Here is a 22,142-nt window from a genome sequence, read left to right as displayed (position 1 = left end):
CACTGGATTGCAGGAGTGTACCATTGCAACCACCTGGTTTGGCATTTGTATGGCAAAGGAATATAGTATGTGTTTGATGAAAGGGAATCAGAACAGTGTTGTGGAGTAAAAATGAGTCATACCAAATTATGATGTTGAAGAATAGATTTTCCATGCAAAGTTTAATGAAAAGAGTACATGCAATATGACCCTATTTGTGTGTGTGTGTGTGTGTGTGTGTGTGTGTGTGTGTGTGAAATACCTATTTTGAAGAGGGAAAAAAATCTATGAGAGTATACCAAAAAGTAAATAGTAATTATCTCCAAATGAAGGGATTATGAATGGCTTTTATTTTCTCTCTGCCCAAATTGTGTTTACTTTTTCTAAAAGTCTGATATTTTACTTTTGTAATTAATAATTATTTTGAAAGAAATAAACATTATGGAAATGCAGCTACAAAAAAAATTCAGAAGACAAGTATTTCTGGAAGTGTGTTATTTCCTGTTCAAACTCAGTGTTAAGGTTAACGATTAGGGAAACAGCAACAGCTTGTAGTGAACTTGATTATGAATACTCACTTCCTAATTTATCATAACATGTGGTATAATACTATTTAAATAAAATAGGAATTTAGTAAATGAAGTACCCGATAAACTGAAGACGAGGTTAACAGAGCTTGGAAAATTTTCTTTCTCTCATTTTGGTATTAAATAAAAATACAGTATTGCTGCAATCATTTAGGTCCTCTAACTGAATGACAAGAAATTTATTATGGGGGTATCTTTATAATAATACAAACTTTAGTATTTAGGTTAAATTTCAGACAGGATATACACATATAACATAGAAATTGTTAAACAAAACTTTGCTTGTCTTCTTGTTTCTCTTAACTTTTACCAGAATATTTTAAAAAATGCATAAAATTCCAAAAACATACAACACTTTTGACAATTAAGGCTGCTAATTCACATTTTGTCCTAATATGAATAAATTTTTCTCTTAATTGTTGTACCATTTGAATGGATCAAGAGATCTAATGGTTGACCGGTCTATGTTTTGCTTCTTTAAAGTCAAAAGGCACTTATCTCCTTCTCACTGTATGCCCTCTGGCTTGAAAATGCATTCCTGAATGGGGGAATGTATTAGTTAGGATCTTAACTCATTTGTACTGCTATAACAAAATACCACAGGAAGGATAACTTACAAGTAGTAGAAATTTATTTCTCATAGTTCTGGAGGCTGGGAAGCATAAGATCAAGGTGCCAGTAGGTTTTGTGACTGGTGAAGGCTGCTCTCTGCTTTCAATATGGGCCTGTTGCTGCATTCTCCAGAGGGATGAATGCTGTGTTGTTGGCAGAAGAGATGGCATAGGCAAACCTACTTCTTCAAACCCTTATATAAGGGCCTTGGCCTTAATCCCATCCCTGAGGGCTCTGCTCTAATGACTTAATTATTTATAAAGGCTTCGCCTGTTTAAGCTCTCATATTGGTGATTTCCACACATGGAGTTTGGGGGACACATTCAGATCACAACAGTTGGTAACCCTTTTGGTGCATGGATTTTCCTTTTTAAGGCTGCCAAAGTGTGGGATCAAGGGGAAAGAGGTGTGGTTGGTGGCAGGCCAGTTCATCTGGTGCTGGAGAATACTTAAAATCCATGGGTTCTGCATCATGGATTCAACCAACCCAGATAGAAAATATTTGGGGAAAAATTACTTCTGTACTGGCCATGTACAGACTTCTTTTGTAATTATTCTCTAAACAACTATTTAATAACTATGTAACATTCATTTACATGGTATTCAGTATTATAAGTAATCCAGAGGTTATTTAAAGTATACAGGAAGCTATGTGTAAGTTATATGCAGATACTGTGCTATGCTATTTTCTATAAGGGATTTGGGCATCCATAGATTTGGGTATACATGGGGGTTTCTGGAGCTCATCCCTCACAGATACTTAGGGCCAGCTATAGTGCCCTTCAAATATATAGATAGGAGGGTTCTGTATTACCCTGGTTTCCACTCACTTTAAAAAGTTCAGATTAATAAACACTGGGAACTATGTGGGAGGAGAATGGCTATATTTCATATTAACTTATTAGGCAAATCACTTATGAGACAGTAGAATTAGTTTTTGGACTCCTTTAGATACAACCTTGGACTGGGGCATATCAATTTGCTCTGAGTTGCTGATTCCATAAGAACATTAGATCTATAGCCATCTTAGTGGTAAACTGGGCTTAAGAAAAACCACAAAGCGACCCTGGAGGATAGTACTGGTTCAAAAAGAGCAGTACTTTGGCCTTGTTCAAAATAGAGCCATGGGTCTTGGATAGGCAGAATTAATATAGTCAAAATGGCCACATTCTTCATAGAACTAGAAAATGCAATCATGAAATTCATTTGGAAAACTAAGAGACCCAGAATAGCCAAAGCAATACTCAGCAAGAAGAGTGAAGCAGGAGCCATCACAATACCAGATCTTAAACTATATACTACAGAGCAGTAGTAACAAAAATGGCATAGTATTGGTACCAAAATAGACATGTAGACCAATGGTACAAAATAGAGGACACAGACACAAACCCACATAAATTTGGGTATCTCATACTAGACAAAGGTGCCAAAAACATACATTGGATAAAAGATAGCCTATTCAATAAATGGTGCTGGGAAAACTGGAAATCCATATGTAGCAAGATGAAATTAAACCTCTGTCTCTCACTGTGTGCAAAACTAAACTCAAAGTGGATGAAAGACTTAGATACTAGAACAGAAACCCTGATAGAAGAAAAAGTAGGCCCAAATCTTCATCATGTTGGCTTAGGCCCTGACTTCCTTAACAAGACTCCTGAAGCACAAGAACTAAAATCAAGAATCAATAAATGGGATGGATTTAAACTAAAAAGCTTCATCTCAGCAAAGGAAACAATCAATAATGTGATGAGAGACCCTACAGAATGGGAAAAAGTGTTTACTGCATGTACCTCAGATAGAGCACTTATCACCAGGATATATAAAGAATTCAAAAAACTTAATACCAAAACAAAAACAAACAAACAAAAAAACCAAAAAACAAATAGCCCAGTCAATAAATGGGCTAGGGAACTGAACAGACACTTCACAGAAGAAATACAATTGATCAGCAAACATATGAAAAAATGTTCATCATCTCTAGCAATTAGAGAACTGCAAATAAAAACTACTCTAAGATATCATCTCACTCCAGTCAGAATGACAATTATAAAGAACAGAAGCAATAATAAGTGTTTGCATATACAACCAGAGATAAAAAATTGTGCTCTATATGTGTAATATGAATTATAATGCATTTTGCTGTCATATATTAATTTAAAAAATGGTTAAAAAATCCCAGTATTAAAAAGGAGATTATAACACAACAAAAAAATAATAATAATTGTTTGTGAGAATGTGGAGGAAAAGGTGCATTCGTATGTTGCTGGTAGGATTGAAAATTGATGCAACCACTATGGAAAGTAGTATGGAGATAACCTCAGAAAACTTGGAACGGAAGCACCATTTTACCCAGCTATCCAACTCCTCGTTTTTTACCCAAAGGACCTAAAATCAGCCTTCTATGATGACACAGCCACATCAATGTTTATAGCACCTCAATTCATAATAGCCAAACTATGGAACCAACCTTGGTGCGCTTCAACAGATGAATGGATAAAAAATATGTACATATACTCGATGGAATGTTACTTAGCCTTGAAGAAGAATGAAATTATGGCACTGCAGATAAATGGATTGAACTAGAGAATATCATTCTAGGTGAAATTAGACAATCCCCCCCAAACAGAAAGCTGAATGTTTTCTTTTGAATGGATGTTACACAGTGGGGTGGATAGGGAGGAATGAAGGAATTTTGGTTTGTGTAGAGGGGAGTGAAGGGAGAGGTAGGGCTGTGTATACTTGTATGATCATACTACTGGCGTGATTACACCATGTTCAGCCAGAGGAATGAGAAGTTGTGCTCTATTTATGTATAATATGTCAAAATGCATTCTACTATCATGTGTAATTAATTAGAACAAATTAAAAAATTGAAAAAAAGACAGCAAAATAAAGCAATGGGGAAACAAAACGATATAGAACAAAATGAGATCTGAGAAAACTCATTGAATAAAAAGGGTCATCATCCTCAAAATCCATAGGTGACATAATTCTCTAAATGATTTTCTATAGGAACCAAAAAACAAATGCTTGAAAATTGTTTGATGTGAACAAATTACAACCTCTATATTGTGATTTAGATGTGAGGGGTCTCCCAAAAACTCATGTGTGAGACCATGCAAGAAGGCTCAAAGTGAAATGATTTGATTAGGGGAGTCTTAACCTAATCAGTGCATTAATCCCCTGACGGGGAATTAACTGGGTAGTAATTGTAGGCAGGTAGGGTGTGGCTGAAAGAGTTGGGTTCTTGGGAGTGTGCCTTTTGGATTTTTATTTTGTCCTTATTGAGCAAAGCTCTCTCTCTGCTTCCTCTTGTGATGTCTTGAGCTGCTTTACTCTGCCATATTCTTCTGTCATAATGTTCTGCCTTACCTCAGGCCCTGTGGAATGGAGTAAGCCTTATATGAACTGAGACCTCTGAAACTCTGAGTCCCCAAATACACTTTTCCACTTCACATTGTTGTTGTTAGGTCTTCTAGACACAGCAGCAAAAAAAGCTGACTAAAACACTCTATGAGACAGGAATAAACTTTAAAAGAATAAATGGAGATAGAAAAGCAAGGACGATACAGGGGTACCAGGGATTGAACTCAGGGGCACTCAACCATTGAGCCATATCCTCAGTCTTAGGTTTTGTATTTTATTTAGAGATAGGGTCTCACTGAGTTGTTTAGCGCCTCACTGAGGCTGGCTTTGAACTTGCTGTCCTCCTGTCTTAGTCTCCTCAGCAGCCGGGATTACAGGTGTGCACCACCGTGCCCAGCTAGATTCCTAATTTTATTAGAAGGAAATGATAGTTGCAGTAGTAAATAAAGTATAAATATAAAATAGAAACTTTAATATGAAAATATAGATTATTTACTCATACTTTTAATCACTTATTCTATAACAAATATATATTGAATGCCTGTTATGTGTCTGGCTCTGTTGTATGGGCTGGGAACTCAAAAGTGAAGAAGATAAACTGAAACTTGTTCTCATAGAACTTGCAACCCAACGAGAGAAAACAGACAATAGACAAATGGACAACATAATATCAAATTGAGATACGTGCTATGAAAGGATGAAAAAGGGGTCATATATCAGGCAAGACTTTCTTTTTCTTTGAAGTATAAATTAATTTTATAAATTTATTAATACACTTACTCAACAATATTAATTGAAGCATTTTTTCGTATATTTGTTGATTGATTGTATATTCTCTTCTGAGAAGTGTCTGTTCAGGTCTTTGGCCCATTTGTTGATTGGGTTATTTGTTTTTTGGTGTTTAGCTTTTTTAGTTCTTTGTGTACCCTAGAGATTAAAGCTCTATCTGATGTGTGAGGGGTAAAAATTTGTTCCCAGGATGTCAGCTCCCTACTCACCTCACATATTATTTTTCTTGCTAAAAAACTTTTTAGTTTGAATTCATCCCATTTGTTGATTCTTGGGTTTAATTCTTGTGCTATAGGTGTCTTATTAAGGAAGCTGGGGCCTAACCCCATGTGATGGAGATTAGGGCCTACTTTTTCTTCTATTAGACATAGAGTCTCTGGTTTAATTCCTAGATCCTTGATCCATTTTGAGTTAACTTTTGTGCATGGTGAGAGATAGAGATTCAATTTCATTTTGTTGCATATGGATTTCCAGTTTTCCCAGCACCATTTGTTGAAGATGCTATCCTTTTTCCAGTGCATGCTTTCAGCACCTTTGTCTAATATAAGGTAGTTGTAATTTTGTGGGTTAGTCTCTGTGTCCTCTATCCTGTACCATCCGTCTACCAGTCTGTTTTGGTGCCAGTACCATGCTGTTTTTGTTAACTATTGCTCTGTAGTATAGTTTAAGATCTGGTATAGCGATACCACCTGTTTCATTCTTCCTGCTTAGAATTGCTTTAGCTATTCTGGGTCTCTTATTTTTCCAGATGAGTTTCATGATTGCTTTTTCTATTTCTGTGAGGAATGTTATTGGGATTTTGATCAGAATTGCATTGGATCTGTATAGTGCTTTTGGTAGTATGGTCATTTTAATAATATTAATTCTGCCTATCCATGAGCAAGGTAGATCTTCCCATCTTCTAAAGTCTTCTTCTATTTATCTCTTTAGGGTTCTATAGTTTTAATTGTATAGATCTTTCACCTCTTTTGTTAAATTGATTCCCAAGTATTTTTTTTTTTTGAGGATACTGTGAATGGGGTAGTTTTCTTCATTTCCTTTTCAGAGGATTTGTCACTGATATACAGGAATGCCTTTGATTTATGGGTGTTGATTTTATATCCTACCATTTGCTGAATTCATTTACTAGTTCTAGAAATTTCTTGGTAGAGTTTTTTGGGTCTTCTAGATATAGAATCATATCGTCAGCAGATAGTGCTAGTTTAAGTTCTTCTTTTCCTATAGTTATTCCTTTAATTTCTTTCATTTGTCTAATTGCTCTGGCCAGTCTTTCAAGAACTATGTTGAATAGAAGTGGTGAGAGGGCATCCCTGTCTTGTTCCAGATTTTAGAGGGAATGCCTTCAGTTTTTCTCTGTTTTGAACGATGCTGGTCTGAGGCTTAGCATAGATAGCTTTTACAATGTTCAGGTAAGTTCCTGTTATCCCTAGTTTTTCTAGTGTTTTGAACATAAAGGGGTGCTGTATTTTGTCAAATGCATTTTCTGCATCTATCGAGATGATCATGTGGTTCTTATCTTTAAGTCCATTGATGTGATGAATTACATTCATTGATTTCCGTATGTTGAACCAACCTTGCATCCTGGGGATGAATCCCACTTGATCATGGTGCATGGTCTTTTTGATATGTTTTTGTTTCCGATTTGCCAGAATTTTATTGAGGATTTTTGCATCTATAGTCATTGGAGATATTGGTCTGAAGTTTTCTTTCTTTGAGGTGTCTTTGTCTGCTTTGGAATCAGGGTGATATTGGCTTTGTAGAATGAATTTGGAAGTACTCCCTCTTTTTCTATTTCCTGAAATAGATTGGAGAGTATTGGTATTAGTTCTTCTTTAAAGGTCTTGTAAAACTTGGCTGTATATCCATCTGGTCCTGGGCTTTTCTTGGTTGGTAATCTTTTGATGTCTTCTTCTATTTCTTCACTTGATATTGGTCTGTTTAAGTTGTGTGTTATCTTCCTGACTCAATCTGGGTAGATCATATGACTTAAGAAATTTATCGATGCCTTCACTATCTTTTATTTTATTGGAGTATAAGGTTTCAAAATAATTTCTAATTATCTTCTGTATTTCTGTAGTGTCTGTTGTGATATTGCCTTTTTCATCCTGTATGCTAGTAATTTGGGTTCTCTCTCTTCTTCTCTTCATTAGCATGGCTAAGGGTCTGTCAATCTTATTTTTTCAAAGAACCAACTTTTAGTTTTGTCAATTTTTTCAATTGTTTCTTTTGTTTCAATTTTATTGATTTCAGCTATGATTTTAATTATTTCTTGTCAGGCAAGACTTTCAATTTTAATGAACAGTAGAAAAGTCTTCTCTATGTGACAAAGTTTTATTTGCATAACAAGAAAGAGCCATACATTTCCTTGATGTCAGTGTCTTTGCTGGGTCTTTTTATACTTACATTGGACAGGCATTCCGTAGAGTGTACTTTTTTCTACTAGGGCTTTGATTACTGTTTTTCTGTTAAGATTCTAACATTCATTATCTTTAGCCTATTCCATACCTGCTGTAAAACACTTGGTACTGGAAGTCAGTAACTGAATATGCCCCAAACAGAAGCTATAATTATCTGTCTTCCCAAATATAGTTAGCTTTCCTTAGTCATGGTAGTTATGTTCCATAAAGTCACCGTGAACACTGAGTGAAAACTCAACCATTGCTCTTAAGGGCTATGTGAGCTTCTTGTCGCATATTCATTAGCTGGTCTGTGCATAACCTTGATTTATAAATCTTTCTGTTTAAAGTACCTTATTTAATATATTGATTTATTAGTCTTGAGCTCAGTCACCAGCATTGTACTAATACTTGAATGGAGTGCTGACATATTTTATCTGTAAGTCACATCAAAAGTCTTTCTGAGCTGGACAGCATTTTAGTGCTGTATTTGGGGTCAATTTTAAACAGCAAAATCACTAACGAAAAGTACAAAAATTCAAAAAACGTGGCACTGCATAGACCATGAAAATGATACTTGTTTACAGTATGAAAACTGAAACAAGAAGGCAGAGTGTTACCTTATTTGACCTTAACTGGGAACATGTGCATTGAACAATTTAAATTTTTCGAAACTCTGCACATGGTTGTGAATGTCTATGTAAGAATGAGGAGTATTTGTTTTGGAGTTACAAATAAATTTTAGCACTTAGGCAAGTTTGCAAGTACAGATTCCATGAATAGTAAAGATTGACTGTACATTCCTTCCCTTGTGTTCCTTCTCTTTTTAAATGATAACACCATCAAGCCAGGCTAGAAAGATTGTACCAGTCCTTTCTCCTTCCCATCTGATACCACCCATAGCCAATTACCAGGATGTCTCTCCTAAATGTATCTCATTTGTGACTGATCCTTTAGAGTCAAATTTTCCTTTTCTTCCTTCTACTCTCTATATTAGAACTTACAAAATGTCTAAAACTTTTGCTATCATTAGAACTTACGTCCCAATAATTGAAAAAAACCCTTCAGCCTGTCTCTTGCCATCCCTATACCTTACACCCTGAAGTTCCAGCCATGGAGAACTTCTTTCAAATTCACTAGATGTGTGATGCCTGTTTTTCTTTGAATCTGTTTGTCTCCACTAGGAACATTCTTTCCCTTTTGCTTTACCTGGTCTACTCTTCTGACTCATTCTTCAATTAGGAGTATAAATACCATTTTTTTTTCTGACACTCTGCCCCCAGTAATATATTCCCCTCCCCCCCCACACACACATCCATACCACTCCAAATGCATAGGGTTCTGAAGCTCATTTTGTTTACTTGCCAGTCTTACACTGTACACTATAAATTCAGTGAAGACCACATTTTCAGTGCCTATCACATGGTAAGTACTTATTATAACTAGGTTTTCTGTGATATTATTTGTTTAGTTATCATGAACTCTTTAGAGCAGTATAATATTAGTGATATAAAATGGGAAAGGAATAACCTTTCATTTACTTTTAAAAAAAATCTATTTGCTTATGCCTTCAACAGCTTCTGCATTCTTGTATTTGTTTTTGTTTTTTTAATGTTAGTGCTTGAGAGAGGTTGGGGCTGAAGTGAAACCTCTGTACTCTGTAGTTCATCTAGTGACCTATTCGTGAATAGAGAAGTACTTCACCGGTTGGTTACTCAGTTGGACTAGTCAAACATCTTCACAAATTCCACCTTTAAGCATTGAGTTGACAAATTGGCAGACGAATATAATAATCAAAAGTGAATTCATTCAGCAGCCACTAAGGAAAATCCAATTCATTTTTTGTAAATGGGGGAGCCAGACCTACTAGATAGGTCCTTTCTTTTGTTTTTATTCTATTGAAGAAATATGTGAAAAGCAAAACTGTATCCAGTTTGGAATTAAGTAGAGGTTCATGATTTGATTTCTATATAGAATTTCACCCAATATATTTTCAATCATTTAAAACAAAAAAAATCAAGTTAATATATTATGGCCTAATTAGAAAGAAGACTTTCCCTAAATTCTCAGGTAAGTGTATCTTGGCTGCAAAGCATGTTGAATATGTAATGTCACACTAGAATAATAAAGGTCCTTTATGACTGTTAACCTTAAAATGAAAAGCCCTTCAGTGTGTATGGAATGTAATTGACATTTAATAATACCACTATGCTGTGACATGGTGACAAGTAGGGGCTAACTTTAACACGCCAAATAGCAATTTCCACTTGTTTCTTCTTAAATAGAATCATGTGCTTCCTCATTGACTTACGGATGAAGGAAGCCTTGAAATAGCTGTCCTAATATTTGATTTCATTTTATAGGCAGAAAAACTTAAGTGTATACAGTTATAATCACTTTAGCATTTTAAGACTTTTGTTTTTAAGCTATGCCAGGGCCCAACAAACCATGACCCATGGGCCAAATCTGGTCTGTGGTTTTTACATTTTTAAAATCAGAAGAAAAGTAATGTTTCATGACAGGTGAAAATTATATGAAGTTCTAATTTCACTCCCCACAAATTAGGTTTTATTGGAACCTAGCTACACTCAAGTCATTTATGTTTTATCTGTGGTTGCTTTTGTATGACAACAGAACCAAGTTGAAATAGTTTGCCCACCATCCTAAAATATTTACTGTCCTCCCCTTTACAAAATGTTCACCAACCTCTGAGCTATAGTACTGTGTTTGCATGATGTAGTATGTTAATCCAGCTGTTTAGGACCAATTTAGTAATAAAACAAGTCATGTTGAAAAAGTTCTTGAGATTTTTAGGAAGGCATGGAAATTTAACTAGTTTATTGTATATTGCCAGGGTTCGTCATGGCTTTCCACTTTTATCATTGATTTCATCTTTTTAATTTTTAAAAAGATAAGTACTTACATACATGCTTAGTATTTATCAAACACTATTCTAAGAGCTTTCTAACTCTTCTAAATGCTCCTAACAATTATGTGAAGTTGGCATCTCTACAAATGAGAAGACCACAGCATGTGTATAAGTGAAAGTTAAATAAATAGTGAAGGGAAATTATATAGCTATTTATAGCAATTTACAGCTAGTAAGGGGAAGAGTCACAATTTGAATGTAATCACCAGGTTCCAAAGTCAGTGCTCTTTACTACTGTGGCATGCTGTCTTTCTCTTTCTACTTATTTAGAAAAGTCTTGTATTAATATTAGAATTTAGTCATAAGGTGGCATGACATTTTAAAAACTGTGAGCTGCTATAACAAAATACCAAGAACTAGGTGGCTTAAAACAAGAGAAATATTTTCTGTCCCCATTTTAGAGACTTGGAATCCAGAATTCAAAGCATCCACAAGGCCATGCTCCCACTCAGACTCTGTAGAATCCTTTCTTAGGTTCTGCTGGTGGCCAGCAATCTTTGGTGTTCTTTGGCTTGCAGCTGCACAGTTCCAGTCTCTGCTTCTCATCACATAATGTTCTCCCTGGGTGTCTCCCTTGGTGTCTTTTGTTCTGTTCTTCTAAGGACACCAGGCATATTGTGTTAAGGCAAACCTTACACTGGTATGGCCACACCTTAATTTAACTGTTTTCATCTGCAGTGGCACTACCTCCAAATAGAGTCATATTACAAGATGCTGGGAAGGACATAAATTTGGGGGGAGACTTTTCAACCCAATACAAAGCTCATGACTGTAGGGCTCATCTGCCAGATTTTGTTCTCTGAGCGCCTTTCATTTTAAGTTTAGTAAGTATAAATGAAAAGTGTAAATTGAATATCAAAAATATTTAGTGATTTGTCCCCTGCCCCTTGCTCCTGCTGTTACTGCTGCCCCCACTCCTCTTCCAAGATGGATTTACTCTTCTCAGTTTCTGCCTTTTCCCCCACTTTCCATTGATCTTGTGCTTCTGATTCATTTGAAGGCTGATTTTATTTTGGACACTTTTCTTCTGGCATGTTCTGTGAGTTTTTTAATGGAAATTTTCTTACCTGTGACTAGAACCTATGGGAAGGTGGGTTTGCCTTCATTTTTGTGAATTTGTAGTAATTAACTCAGAAACCAGAGTTGGTGTGCTTGGGGTTGAGTTTTCACCCTCATGGAGTTTGCAAATAAAGTTCAATAAATGGTTACAGTTATCTTTATTTTCTATGATATGACCATTGTTAAAACAGCACATTTTAAGAAATGTTGTGCTGTCTCAAATTCTGGACCTAGAACCTCCTCTTTTTTTTAACCTTGATTCCAAGAGTAATCCAACTGTGACAATTTATATTCTCTGTTTATCTTACAGGGTGCCCGGGAAACATTTGAGAACTACTACAGAAAGCAGAGGCGAAAACAGGCCCGTTTAGTGCTCCAGCCTCCATCTAACATGGTAGGATTACTATTTTCATACATTTACCCTTTTCTTTTCTGATATCTTTCAATTGTGTGTGTGTGTGTGTGTGTGTGTTGTGTTTGTGTTTACTCTTATTCTGAGATCACTTTTGGTAAATGTGGGTTGCAGTAAGAATACCAATTAACATTCAGTGATTTCTGCATGTTGGACATTGTTCTAAATGTAGATATGTATTGTCTCATTTTATTCTCACTATAACTATGTAAGTAAGGTACATAATGCTATTATATTTACCTTATTCTTCAGGGAACTGAACTTCAAGATATTAAACAACTGATTTTAACTTTGTCTTAATGGAACAAAAAAAAACAATATTTTTTTTCTTTGTTGCAGCATGAAACTTTAGATGGCTATAGGAAGTATTTTAATCAAATTGTAGGGTAAGTATATATTTATTATAGAAATATATTTAAATTCACCTACTTTCAATACATAGATTAGTGAGACTTGGAAAAACATATCAGATTTTCCTTGGGAAATTCTTTGTGTTTTCTTTTTAAAATTCTCAAGAAGACAAATTTATTTTTTATTTCCTTGTGATTTAAAAGGAACACCATGCTGGCTTCAACATTATATTGTTGGAGGACACTTTTTGAATTATAATCTTACTATAGTAGATGTTTTGTTCTCTATTCTTGGTAATATGGCAAAAGTTAGCAAACTTATTCTAAAATGGCCGGAGAGTAAAGTATTTTAGGCTGAGTAGGCCACATGAAATGCCACTGCTCTTCAGCTCTATCATAGTCCAAATGCAGCTGTGGACAATTCGTAAATGATAGAGCATGATTGTGTTCCAGTAAAACAATCTTCATTAAAACAGGCAGGTTATAGTTTGGGTCAGGTTATAGTTTGCCACCTTCATATGTAGTACATATAGTAATATGGAATTATACGTCCCATATAAACATCCCAAGTACACATAGGGAGCTTGTTCTAATCTTAAATAATAACTGCCATTAAAAGAAAGGGAAATAAGTTGGATTCTTTCATCAAGTCTCTTTCTTCCTTTATAAAATCAGATTTAGATTGTTTTAGTGTAATTAATAATTTTGACTAAAATGTTATAAAATTCTCTAATAAAGAATAGTTTTAGTACTTGAACATTTAGGCAAGATAACTGAAGGTATGTTTTAAATGCATAATAACAAAAAGCCACAATAAGGATGTTAAAACATAAGTTTGCTTTTTAAAAACCATTTTTATTACTTCGATGAGAAAAATCTACATAAGTGGAATTATTTTGATGTATTATGTTCTTAAAAATACATATTTCAGCTTTCATTCTCTCTTTAAAACCTATTAGTTTCTTGAAATGTATTTATGACCTGATTTTAAAAAATTTATTGAAATTAGTTTGTGGAATGAAATTGACCAAATTATGCTATATGTACCTATATGAATGCACCAAGTAAATTTCACCTTTATGTATATCTGTAAGGCACCAATTAAAATTATTTGAAAAACAGAAGGAATATCAGTAGAGGAGGCTGGGGATGTGGCTCAAGAGGTAGCGCGCTCGCCTGGCATGCGTGCGGCCCGGGTTCGATCCTCAGCACCACATACCAACAAAGATGTTGTGTCCGCCGAGAGCTAAAAAATAAATATTAAAAATTCTCTCTCTCTCTCTCTCTCCTCTCTCACTCTCTAAAAAAAAAATAATAATATTTAAAAAAAAAAGAATATCAGTAGAGGAAGGGGAATAGAGGGAGGGGGAGAGAGAGGGGGAAAGGGAAGTACTGGGGACCAAAATGGAGCAAATTATAGTTCATGCATATATGATTATGTCAGAATGAACCCCACTATCATGTATAACTGTAATTCACTAATAGAAACTTTGAAAAATTATGTACTATTAAAAAAAATAAATTAGCCTTCATTACTTAGAAACGTTTTCTTCCATTTTAAATATCGGGATAACATGGTTAACATTTTATAGGAATAGAACTCCATTTTCTGTAGAAATGATTAAGAGGATATGATCATGGACATAATTATGAGTCTAAGAAGTCATTTCATTTATAATACTGAAAACTTTCTTTGAGGAAAATAATGAATATTAATGTTGAATTTGATGTCAGCTCCTAATATTCATCAAAACCTAGAGACAGTAATCAGACTGCAATTTCTGACAGTTGTACTCTGTTTTCTCCTCAATCTTAGCTTTTTTGTGGTTGAAGATCACATTTTACATACAACCCAGGGCTTAGTAAATAGAGCCTACATCGATGAACTGTGGGAAATGGCACTTTCAAAAACCATCGCAGCACTCCGTACCCATTCGGTATGTAAGATGCACAAGAAAAATTCCTATTTAGAGCTGGTTATTTATGTACTATTCAGTGTTTTACTCCTTTAATATCAACATGTATGTCTTTGAATTTACTCATTTGGAGCTATATATGTCCTTCAAAGACATAGGGAAGTAGCCTCTTCAATTAGGCATATTCTCTAACACTGAGTTCAATTTTGTAGATGCTCTTCACAAAACACAAAATAGCATCTAACATCTATTGATGATTCTGTGTGTGTAATGCATCGTTCTGTGTATTTTATATACACTGTCTTATTTCATCCACATTACAACCATATAAAGGTAGGTATTATTAATGTATTTATCCTATAGTGTAGGATACTAAACTCAGAGAAGTCAGGTGACTAGCTTTATGCCACATAATAAGAGACGGATCATGGATTCAAACCTGAACAGAGCCCATATTCTTAGCTTCTGCTTTATATTGTCTTCTACAATATCTGTTAATATTAGAAACACTGATTTGGAGTTCACAGTTTTACTATTACTTTTTGAAGAATAAGAGTTTATAACATACCAGGATGTCTAATTATTAGTTCCCATATAGCATGAATTTTTGATGATAATATAGCATGAATTTTAGGTAGAGAATGCTGGTTTTGAATTAATTATTCATTCATTCTTTCAGTATATTTTTAACACTGACTATATGTTTGAAATACAGGTATAAATGAGAGAGAAAAACCTTGTTGCCAAAAGTTGTATTTTATTTGGAGATACACAGAAAAATAAATAAGAATATCAGGCAGTGCTAATGCAGTAAAGACAATTAAAATAGAGTGATAGATTAGGGCAACAGGGTACTTGCTATTGATTATTTGGTAAGAAGTGGCATTCTGAGATCAGAATATTATGAAGTCACTATTTATGCAAAGATCAATGAAATTATAATTTGGGGACACAAAGAACAGCAGTATAAGGGCTTTTATGTGTACAGTGTTTGAAGAATAACAGTGGGAAGTCAATAACTAGACAATTTAGTATTTAAAAAAATTCATTAAATGGCCCTACTATCCACCTACTTGTTCTAATTTGAAAGGATCATCATCCCTGATCATGTAGGTCTCCTTATATAATTCATCAGGAAGTGTCCCAGACACAGAAACAATCACATGCAAAATCCATAGTGGAGCGTGGAGTTTGGCTCAGTGGTAGAGTGCTTGCCTAGCATGCACCAGTTTCTGGGTTCAATCCCCAGCATCTCACACACGCACACGCACACACACACACACACACACACACACACACACACACACACAAATACATAAAAGTTTATAGTTGAAGAGAACATGATCATATTTCATTTTAAATACATTATTTTAACTAAAGTGTGGACAGTGGATGAGGGGAAAAAATATGAAGAGAACAATTAGGTTAGTCCAGAATTCTAGACAAGAGGTGGTGAGAGCCTGGATCAACGGATGAGAGCTGATATGGTGATATGTTGACAAATTGTAGAGTTTTTTTTTTTTTAAGAGTTGAGATTTAACTGTAATTTCTGATGGATTAGATATAAGAGGTGAGAGGAAAAAAAGCTATTAAGGTAATGCCTAGGCTTATATGGTCCATTATAAAGGAAAGAGATTTAGTTTCCTCACAGTTTTGGAGATTTTAGTCCTTGACTGATTGGTCCTATTGCTTTGGACCTGTGTAATTTACCTGCGCGGTCAATTACATGGAATCAGCAGTGCTCTGTGAAGGAAGCCCAGTCACCTCCGGGCCAGAAATGAGAGGGAGGAGAGAGGAGAGAAGAGGGGGAGGGACAAGGAAGACTACCTTTATTTTATATTTTAATGGACTTTAAAATATTTTATTATCTCTTAATAAAGCATATATGTGATATGTATGGTAAATACTGTTTCTTAGTTTTATGTGTCTTTTCTCTGCTTTTCTGCAGCTTTTTAGAAGCTATAAAAATTTTTGTGTAGTTCAATTGATCTTTTACTTTGTAAATTATATCTTCTTTATTTCAAAGAATATATCATTATTTGTATTTGAATTTAGTACTTCTGTAGTTGCTTTTTCTTACATATACATCACAAACATAAAAATTTTTATTTTAACACCTGGTATGAGATTGGATTCCATCTTTACTTTGAAAATGAATCATTATTCCCAGTAACATTATTGTAATTATATATTGTCTTACTTAACTTGCACTGCCCTAACAAAATACCATAGACTTCATGGATTAAATAGTAGAATTTTATTTTTTCCACGTCCTGAGAATGAAAGTTGGAAATTAGGGTGCCAGTATGTTCATTTCCCGATGAGAGCTTTCTTGGCATACAGATGGCTGCCTTCTTTACTCAGTGTGTGCCCTCAGAGAGAGAGAGAGAGAGAGAGAGAGCGCATGTGCGAACAAGAAACAGAAAATGCTTTCTCATGCCTCCTCCTTTTATAAGGAAACCAATCCCATTGGATTGGGGTCTCACCTAATCTTCTTCTTTGGCATTAATTACCATCCAAAGGCCCCTTCCCCACAAGAAGCCCCATGATGGATTAGGACTTAAACGTATGAATTTTGGGAGACACAACATTCAGTCTATTACATCCTTTCCTTTATATATTTTGAAGATCACCTTTGTCATATAATAAAATATTATATGTACACTGAGGTCTTTTTCTAGGTTGAATGATTCATTCCCCACTTTCCTTGAGCCAATAAACACTATTGTAATTATTATATCTGAAATTATATAATTATGATATCTGATAAACACTGTTGTAATTTTATATATGAAATTATTTAATTTTATTGGGCATGCATATCCTTTTCAATCTTTTAAAAGTACAATAATTATTTATCCTCTTATTCTTCCAGATAAGCTTGAGAATCAAGATTCAGTTTCTTATATTCTTCCTACCCTATGTACTCCTGTACACCAAATTTGGGATTCAGTTTTGTTGTGCAATAAATCTGTAAATTAAAATGTTTATAATTGACATGGGGATTCCTGCAATCAGTGTCCCACAAGTACTGAGGAACAGCTGTACAAAAAACTAAAAACCATTAAATTATATAATTTAAGTGGGCAAGCTGTGTTGTATGGGAATTATATATCAACAGAGTTATTAAAAAATAATTCAGCATTTCACAGATTGACTCACTGAACCATTTTTATCCCTCAAGAGACAAAATGATTGGTGCCACAGATGCTAATTGTATTTCATGACACCATTTATTGTATTATCATTACCCAGCAAACCAGACAAAATGAGGGCAACCCAAATATCTAAACAAATCTCAAAATAAACACTATACCTGAGTGATTACTTTATTTTTTTATAAAAAATATTATACTCCCCCCAACTTTATGTGTGGCTATTAAAATGACTTTTTTATGATTGAATTAATAGTATAATTTGGGATATTTTGAAAGATAAACATTTTCATATATTAATATATGCAGAATTCTTAATGCTGATTTCAAACCTGGTAAAGATTTATATAATGCATCTCACTTAGAAATGAAATTCAGCAATACATTCTGACTTATTCTGGTTCCACTTTGGATTTTTCAATTTTACACTGGTGCAAAGGTGATATGGGTTGAGTAGATACTGTACTGCAAATATGGGAGTTTTAACTTTTCTTGAGCTAACATGGGTGATGTGATACTTTCTTAGAATGCTGGGTAGTGACATTTAATAAAACACACCATAAACTTATGATAAATTCTCTCAATAAATTATGAAAACAGGATTTAATTCAACTTATGATAAAAGCCATTCTTTTAAAAGCCTATAATATTAAATTTAATTACCATTAGTCCTATTTTTATATTGTACTTGAAGTCATTTGCAGTGTTGTAAGCACAACACAATAAATAAATAAAAAGCATAAATCTTTGAGAAGAAAAAATCTTGTCAGTTTTGCACATATAATTTGATACATTGAAAATTCAAAGGAATTAACAAAAATTGTAATTAATAGATGGGTTCACTAAAATTCTTGGATAAAAAAATCATTATATAATTTCTCATGTTTTTCTAAATCTGGAATAAAGTTGAAAAATTTTAGATTTGAAAGATAAAATTTATACAATAGCATAAATAAGAATTAGTTAGAAGTAGATGTAACAAAAAATGATCACCATGAAGAAAAATTCTAAGAATATTATTGAGAGGCAAATTAAAGAAGATCAGAGAAAAACTGAGATACATATAATGTTCATGTATTGTAAGTTATAATTATAAATTTATTATTCTTTTAAGATTTATCAATAGACCTGGTTTAATGGCAATCAAAATTCCAATACTTTTATTATTGATAGGATGGGTGCCTTACAACCTGATTACAATATTTTTTAAGCCATTACAAAAGCCAAGAGCAAATAAGAGACTTAAAACTTCTCAAATATAAAATATATTAATAAAAAAAATACAAACAAATGAAAAACTAAGGAAAGACATGGGAATGATTATCATCAAAGTCTGAATGAATTTTGTTTCTGTGACTAAGGAGGGATGAAGTTGTGATTAAAGCCCCTAACAGGGTCTGGCCTGCCGCTGGGGTTCTGTTTTGTTTAAAGGGCAAAATTGTGCATACAGGTTTTATTCATTTTTGTTTATGTGTACTATATTCATAATGTTAAGAAATGTAGGAAAGAGGGAAATAATGAAAACAAGCCAAAGAAGGTTAAATCCAAAATAAAACATGGATTCTTTGAAATTTATTTCTATCAGATAGTGAAATTCAATTCAAATATTAAATGGAGAAAAAAGAGTAAGAAGATGTGAGCAAGAAGATGAAGTCAAATGTATGTCCCAAAATACAAGGCAAAGTCACAGAGAAATAGAAATATGAAAGGAAAGCTAAGAAACATGGATATTGATATTGACTGTGGGATATATTTGATAAGAGATTCAGAAAGAAAAGATGGTGATAAATGAGGGGACTGTAATAACAAAATCAGAGAAAAAAAATTTCCTACAGTGAACAAAACCAGATTCTTGAGGTTGAAAGGATTGGGGACCAAGTAGATAAATAACAGGAGACAAAGTTTTATATCTGATCCTTTATATTTTAGATGGAGGGCAAAAGAAAGGGATTTTCAAACATGAGGATTCTGAGTTTACTCTTATCCGCCCTATCTTTGAAAGATTCTTACTGGTCTTCTGCAAAAATGAGAAGAAAATCCAAAATATAAAATGAAATCAGATTAAATAAAATGTACAAAAAAGGATACCATTCATAGAGTAATCCAGCTAACTAAATATTTGACTATTTGTAATGTTTAATGATATCAATAATTCCTACAAAAGGAGAGAGATCATGTTCAAAAATATTTTAATGAAGACACTAGATTATTTTAAGAGTGGGCTGAGAGGATATAAATGATTAAGCACTATAACATAATTAAAATACTCTTACATAGTAGAAATGTGAAAGAAAAATTTAAAAGAAATCATTGTATGTAGAAAACTTAAAATAGGATGACTTGAATAGGTCCCAATATGTCCCAGGAAATAGGAAGTTTTGTAGTATGATTACTAGGACGTAGTCATAAATTAAAATTACCCAAAGAGATTGAAATAAAAAGGAACAACTGAGGGGCTGGGGTTGTGGCTCAGCGGTAGAGTGCTTACCTAGCACGGGCAGGGAGCTGGGTTCGATCCTCAGCGCCACATAAAAGTAAAATAAAGGTGTTGTGTCCAACCACAATTAAAACAAAATATTTTTTAAAAAATTAGAAAAGAAACAATGAAATGACAATGTGGTAGGAGGCAAATAGAACCAAAGTTAAAGAACCTCAAATGGAAGAACAGAGGGATATTTTGTATTGATATTATTTATTTATTTATTTATTCAATAAATATATGAAAATAGTGGAATGCATTACACTCATTATTACCCATATACAACACAATTTTTCATAACTCTGTATATAAAGTATGTTCACGCTAAATTATGCCATTATACATGTACTTTTTTATATTATAATTCTTAATACACATATATATCATAATTTTTCATCTCTATATCTAAGGTTTGTTGACACCAAATTCAAATCTTCATACAAGTATTACGTATAATGGTGACCATCACATTCCACTATCCTTGCTAATCCCCTTCCCCCTCCCTTTCCCTTCCACCTCTCTTCCCTATCTAGAAATAATCTTCCTTCTATACTCTCCCTCCCTACCTCACTTTGAGTCACCCTTGCTTATATCAGAGAAAACAGTTGGCATTTGTTTTTTGGCATTGGCTAACTTCACTTAGCATTATCTTCTCTAATGCCATCCATTTACCTGCAAATGCCATGATTTTGTTCTTTTTTAGTGCTGAGTGATATTCCATTGTGTATAAATGCCACATTTTTTTTTTTTATCCATTCATCCACTGAAAGACATCTAGGTTGGCTCCGTAGTTTATCTATTGTGAATTGTGCTACTACAAATTTGATATTAGTTTTAACCTACCAAAAAGACAAGTCTTTATAAGGGCAATATGTATGAAACCAAATCTGTTTGTAATAAGAAGAGAAATTGACAGACTTCATCATTGGGGGAAACTCAACATACCTCTTTTTGGAATTGAGGTTAAATAGAGAAAAGAATCAAAAATATAACTGAGAAAAATCAGAATATCTAAAATCAATGTTAAAAATAGTAATATATATTTTTATCCTGCCTATAGAAATTATCTTCCATAATTATTGAATTTTCAGATTCATTGATATGATATTATACATGGGCCTTATTGATAATTTTTAAAGTTTTCCTCTTATTTGTGTTAAATTTTACTTTTGCATTCCTTGTATTGTTTAACGTTGTTTTCTCTGTTGTGCAACCAGATTTGCCTAAGATTTGTCTGTTATTATTTTATTTTTAACTTTATAAATGCTCTTATATAATAGAAACATGAAACATTGTATATAGAAACATGAAACATTGTATATAGAAAACTTAAAATAGCATGACGTGAATAAGTCTTTTTTTTTATTTGTTTTAATGTTGGTTGTTCAAAACATTACATAGTTCTTGATATATCATATTTCACATTTTGATTCAAGCGGGTTATGAACTCCCATTTTACCCCGTATACAGCTTGCAGAATCACATCAGTTACACTTCATTGCTTTACATATTGATATACTCATGTCTGTTGTATTCTGCTGCCTTTCCTATCCTCTACTATCCCGCCTCCCCTCCCCTCCCCTCTTCTCTCTCTACGCCCTCTACTGTAATTCATTCCTCCCCCTTGTACTGTTTTTCCCTTTCCCCTCACTTCCTCTTGTGTGTAATTTTGTATAACCCTGAGGGTCTCCTTCCATTTCCATGCAATTTCCCTTCTCTCTCCCTTTCCCTCCCACCTCTCATCCTTGTTTAATGTTGGTCTTCTTCTCGTGCTCTTCTTCCCTAGTCTGTTCTTAGTTACTCTCCTTATATCAAAGGAGACATTTGGCATTTGTTTTTTAGGGCTTGGCTAGCTTCACTTAACATAATCTGCTCTAATGCCATCCATTTCCCACCAAATTCTATGGTTTTGTCATTTTTTACTGCAGAGTAATACTCCATTGTGTATAAATGCCACACTTTTTTTATCCATTCATCTATTGAAGGGCATCTAGGTTGATTCCACAGTCTTGCAATTGTGAATTGTGCTGCTATGAACATTGATGTAGCAGTGTCCCTGTAGCATGCTCTTTTTAGGTCTTTAGGGAATAGACCAAGAAGGGGAATGGCTGGG

General features: G+C 33.9%; 1 protein-coding gene across 2 annotated transcripts in view; it reads left to right on the top strand.

Annotated features, from left to right (window-relative positions):
- Nucleotides 1-22,142, top strand: part of Exoc6b (exocyst complex component 6B) — a 607,479-nt gene that overhangs the window by 291,764 nt on the left and 293,573 nt on the right. For both annotated transcript variants that reach the window (XM_077791770.1, XM_077791769.1), the window contains 3 exons: nucleotides 12,028-12,111; nucleotides 12,469-12,515; nucleotides 14,296-14,416. In XM_077791770.1, coding sequence (XP_077647896.1) covers nucleotides 12,028-12,111; nucleotides 12,469-12,515; nucleotides 14,296-14,416 — 252 coding nt within the window. The remainder of the gene's footprint in view (nucleotides 1-12,027; nucleotides 12,112-12,468; nucleotides 12,516-14,295; nucleotides 14,417-22,142) is intronic.

Source organism: Urocitellus parryii, chromosome 12 (genome assembly GCF_045843805.1).
Source record: "Urocitellus parryii isolate mUroPar1 chromosome 12, mUroPar1.hap1, whole genome shotgun sequence".
Taxonomy (NCBI): Eukaryota; Metazoa; Chordata; class Mammalia; order Rodentia; family Sciuridae; genus Urocitellus; species Urocitellus parryii.
The sequence above is the reverse complement of the archived record's forward strand: the minus strand, read 5'-3'. Positions and strand labels throughout refer to the sequence as shown.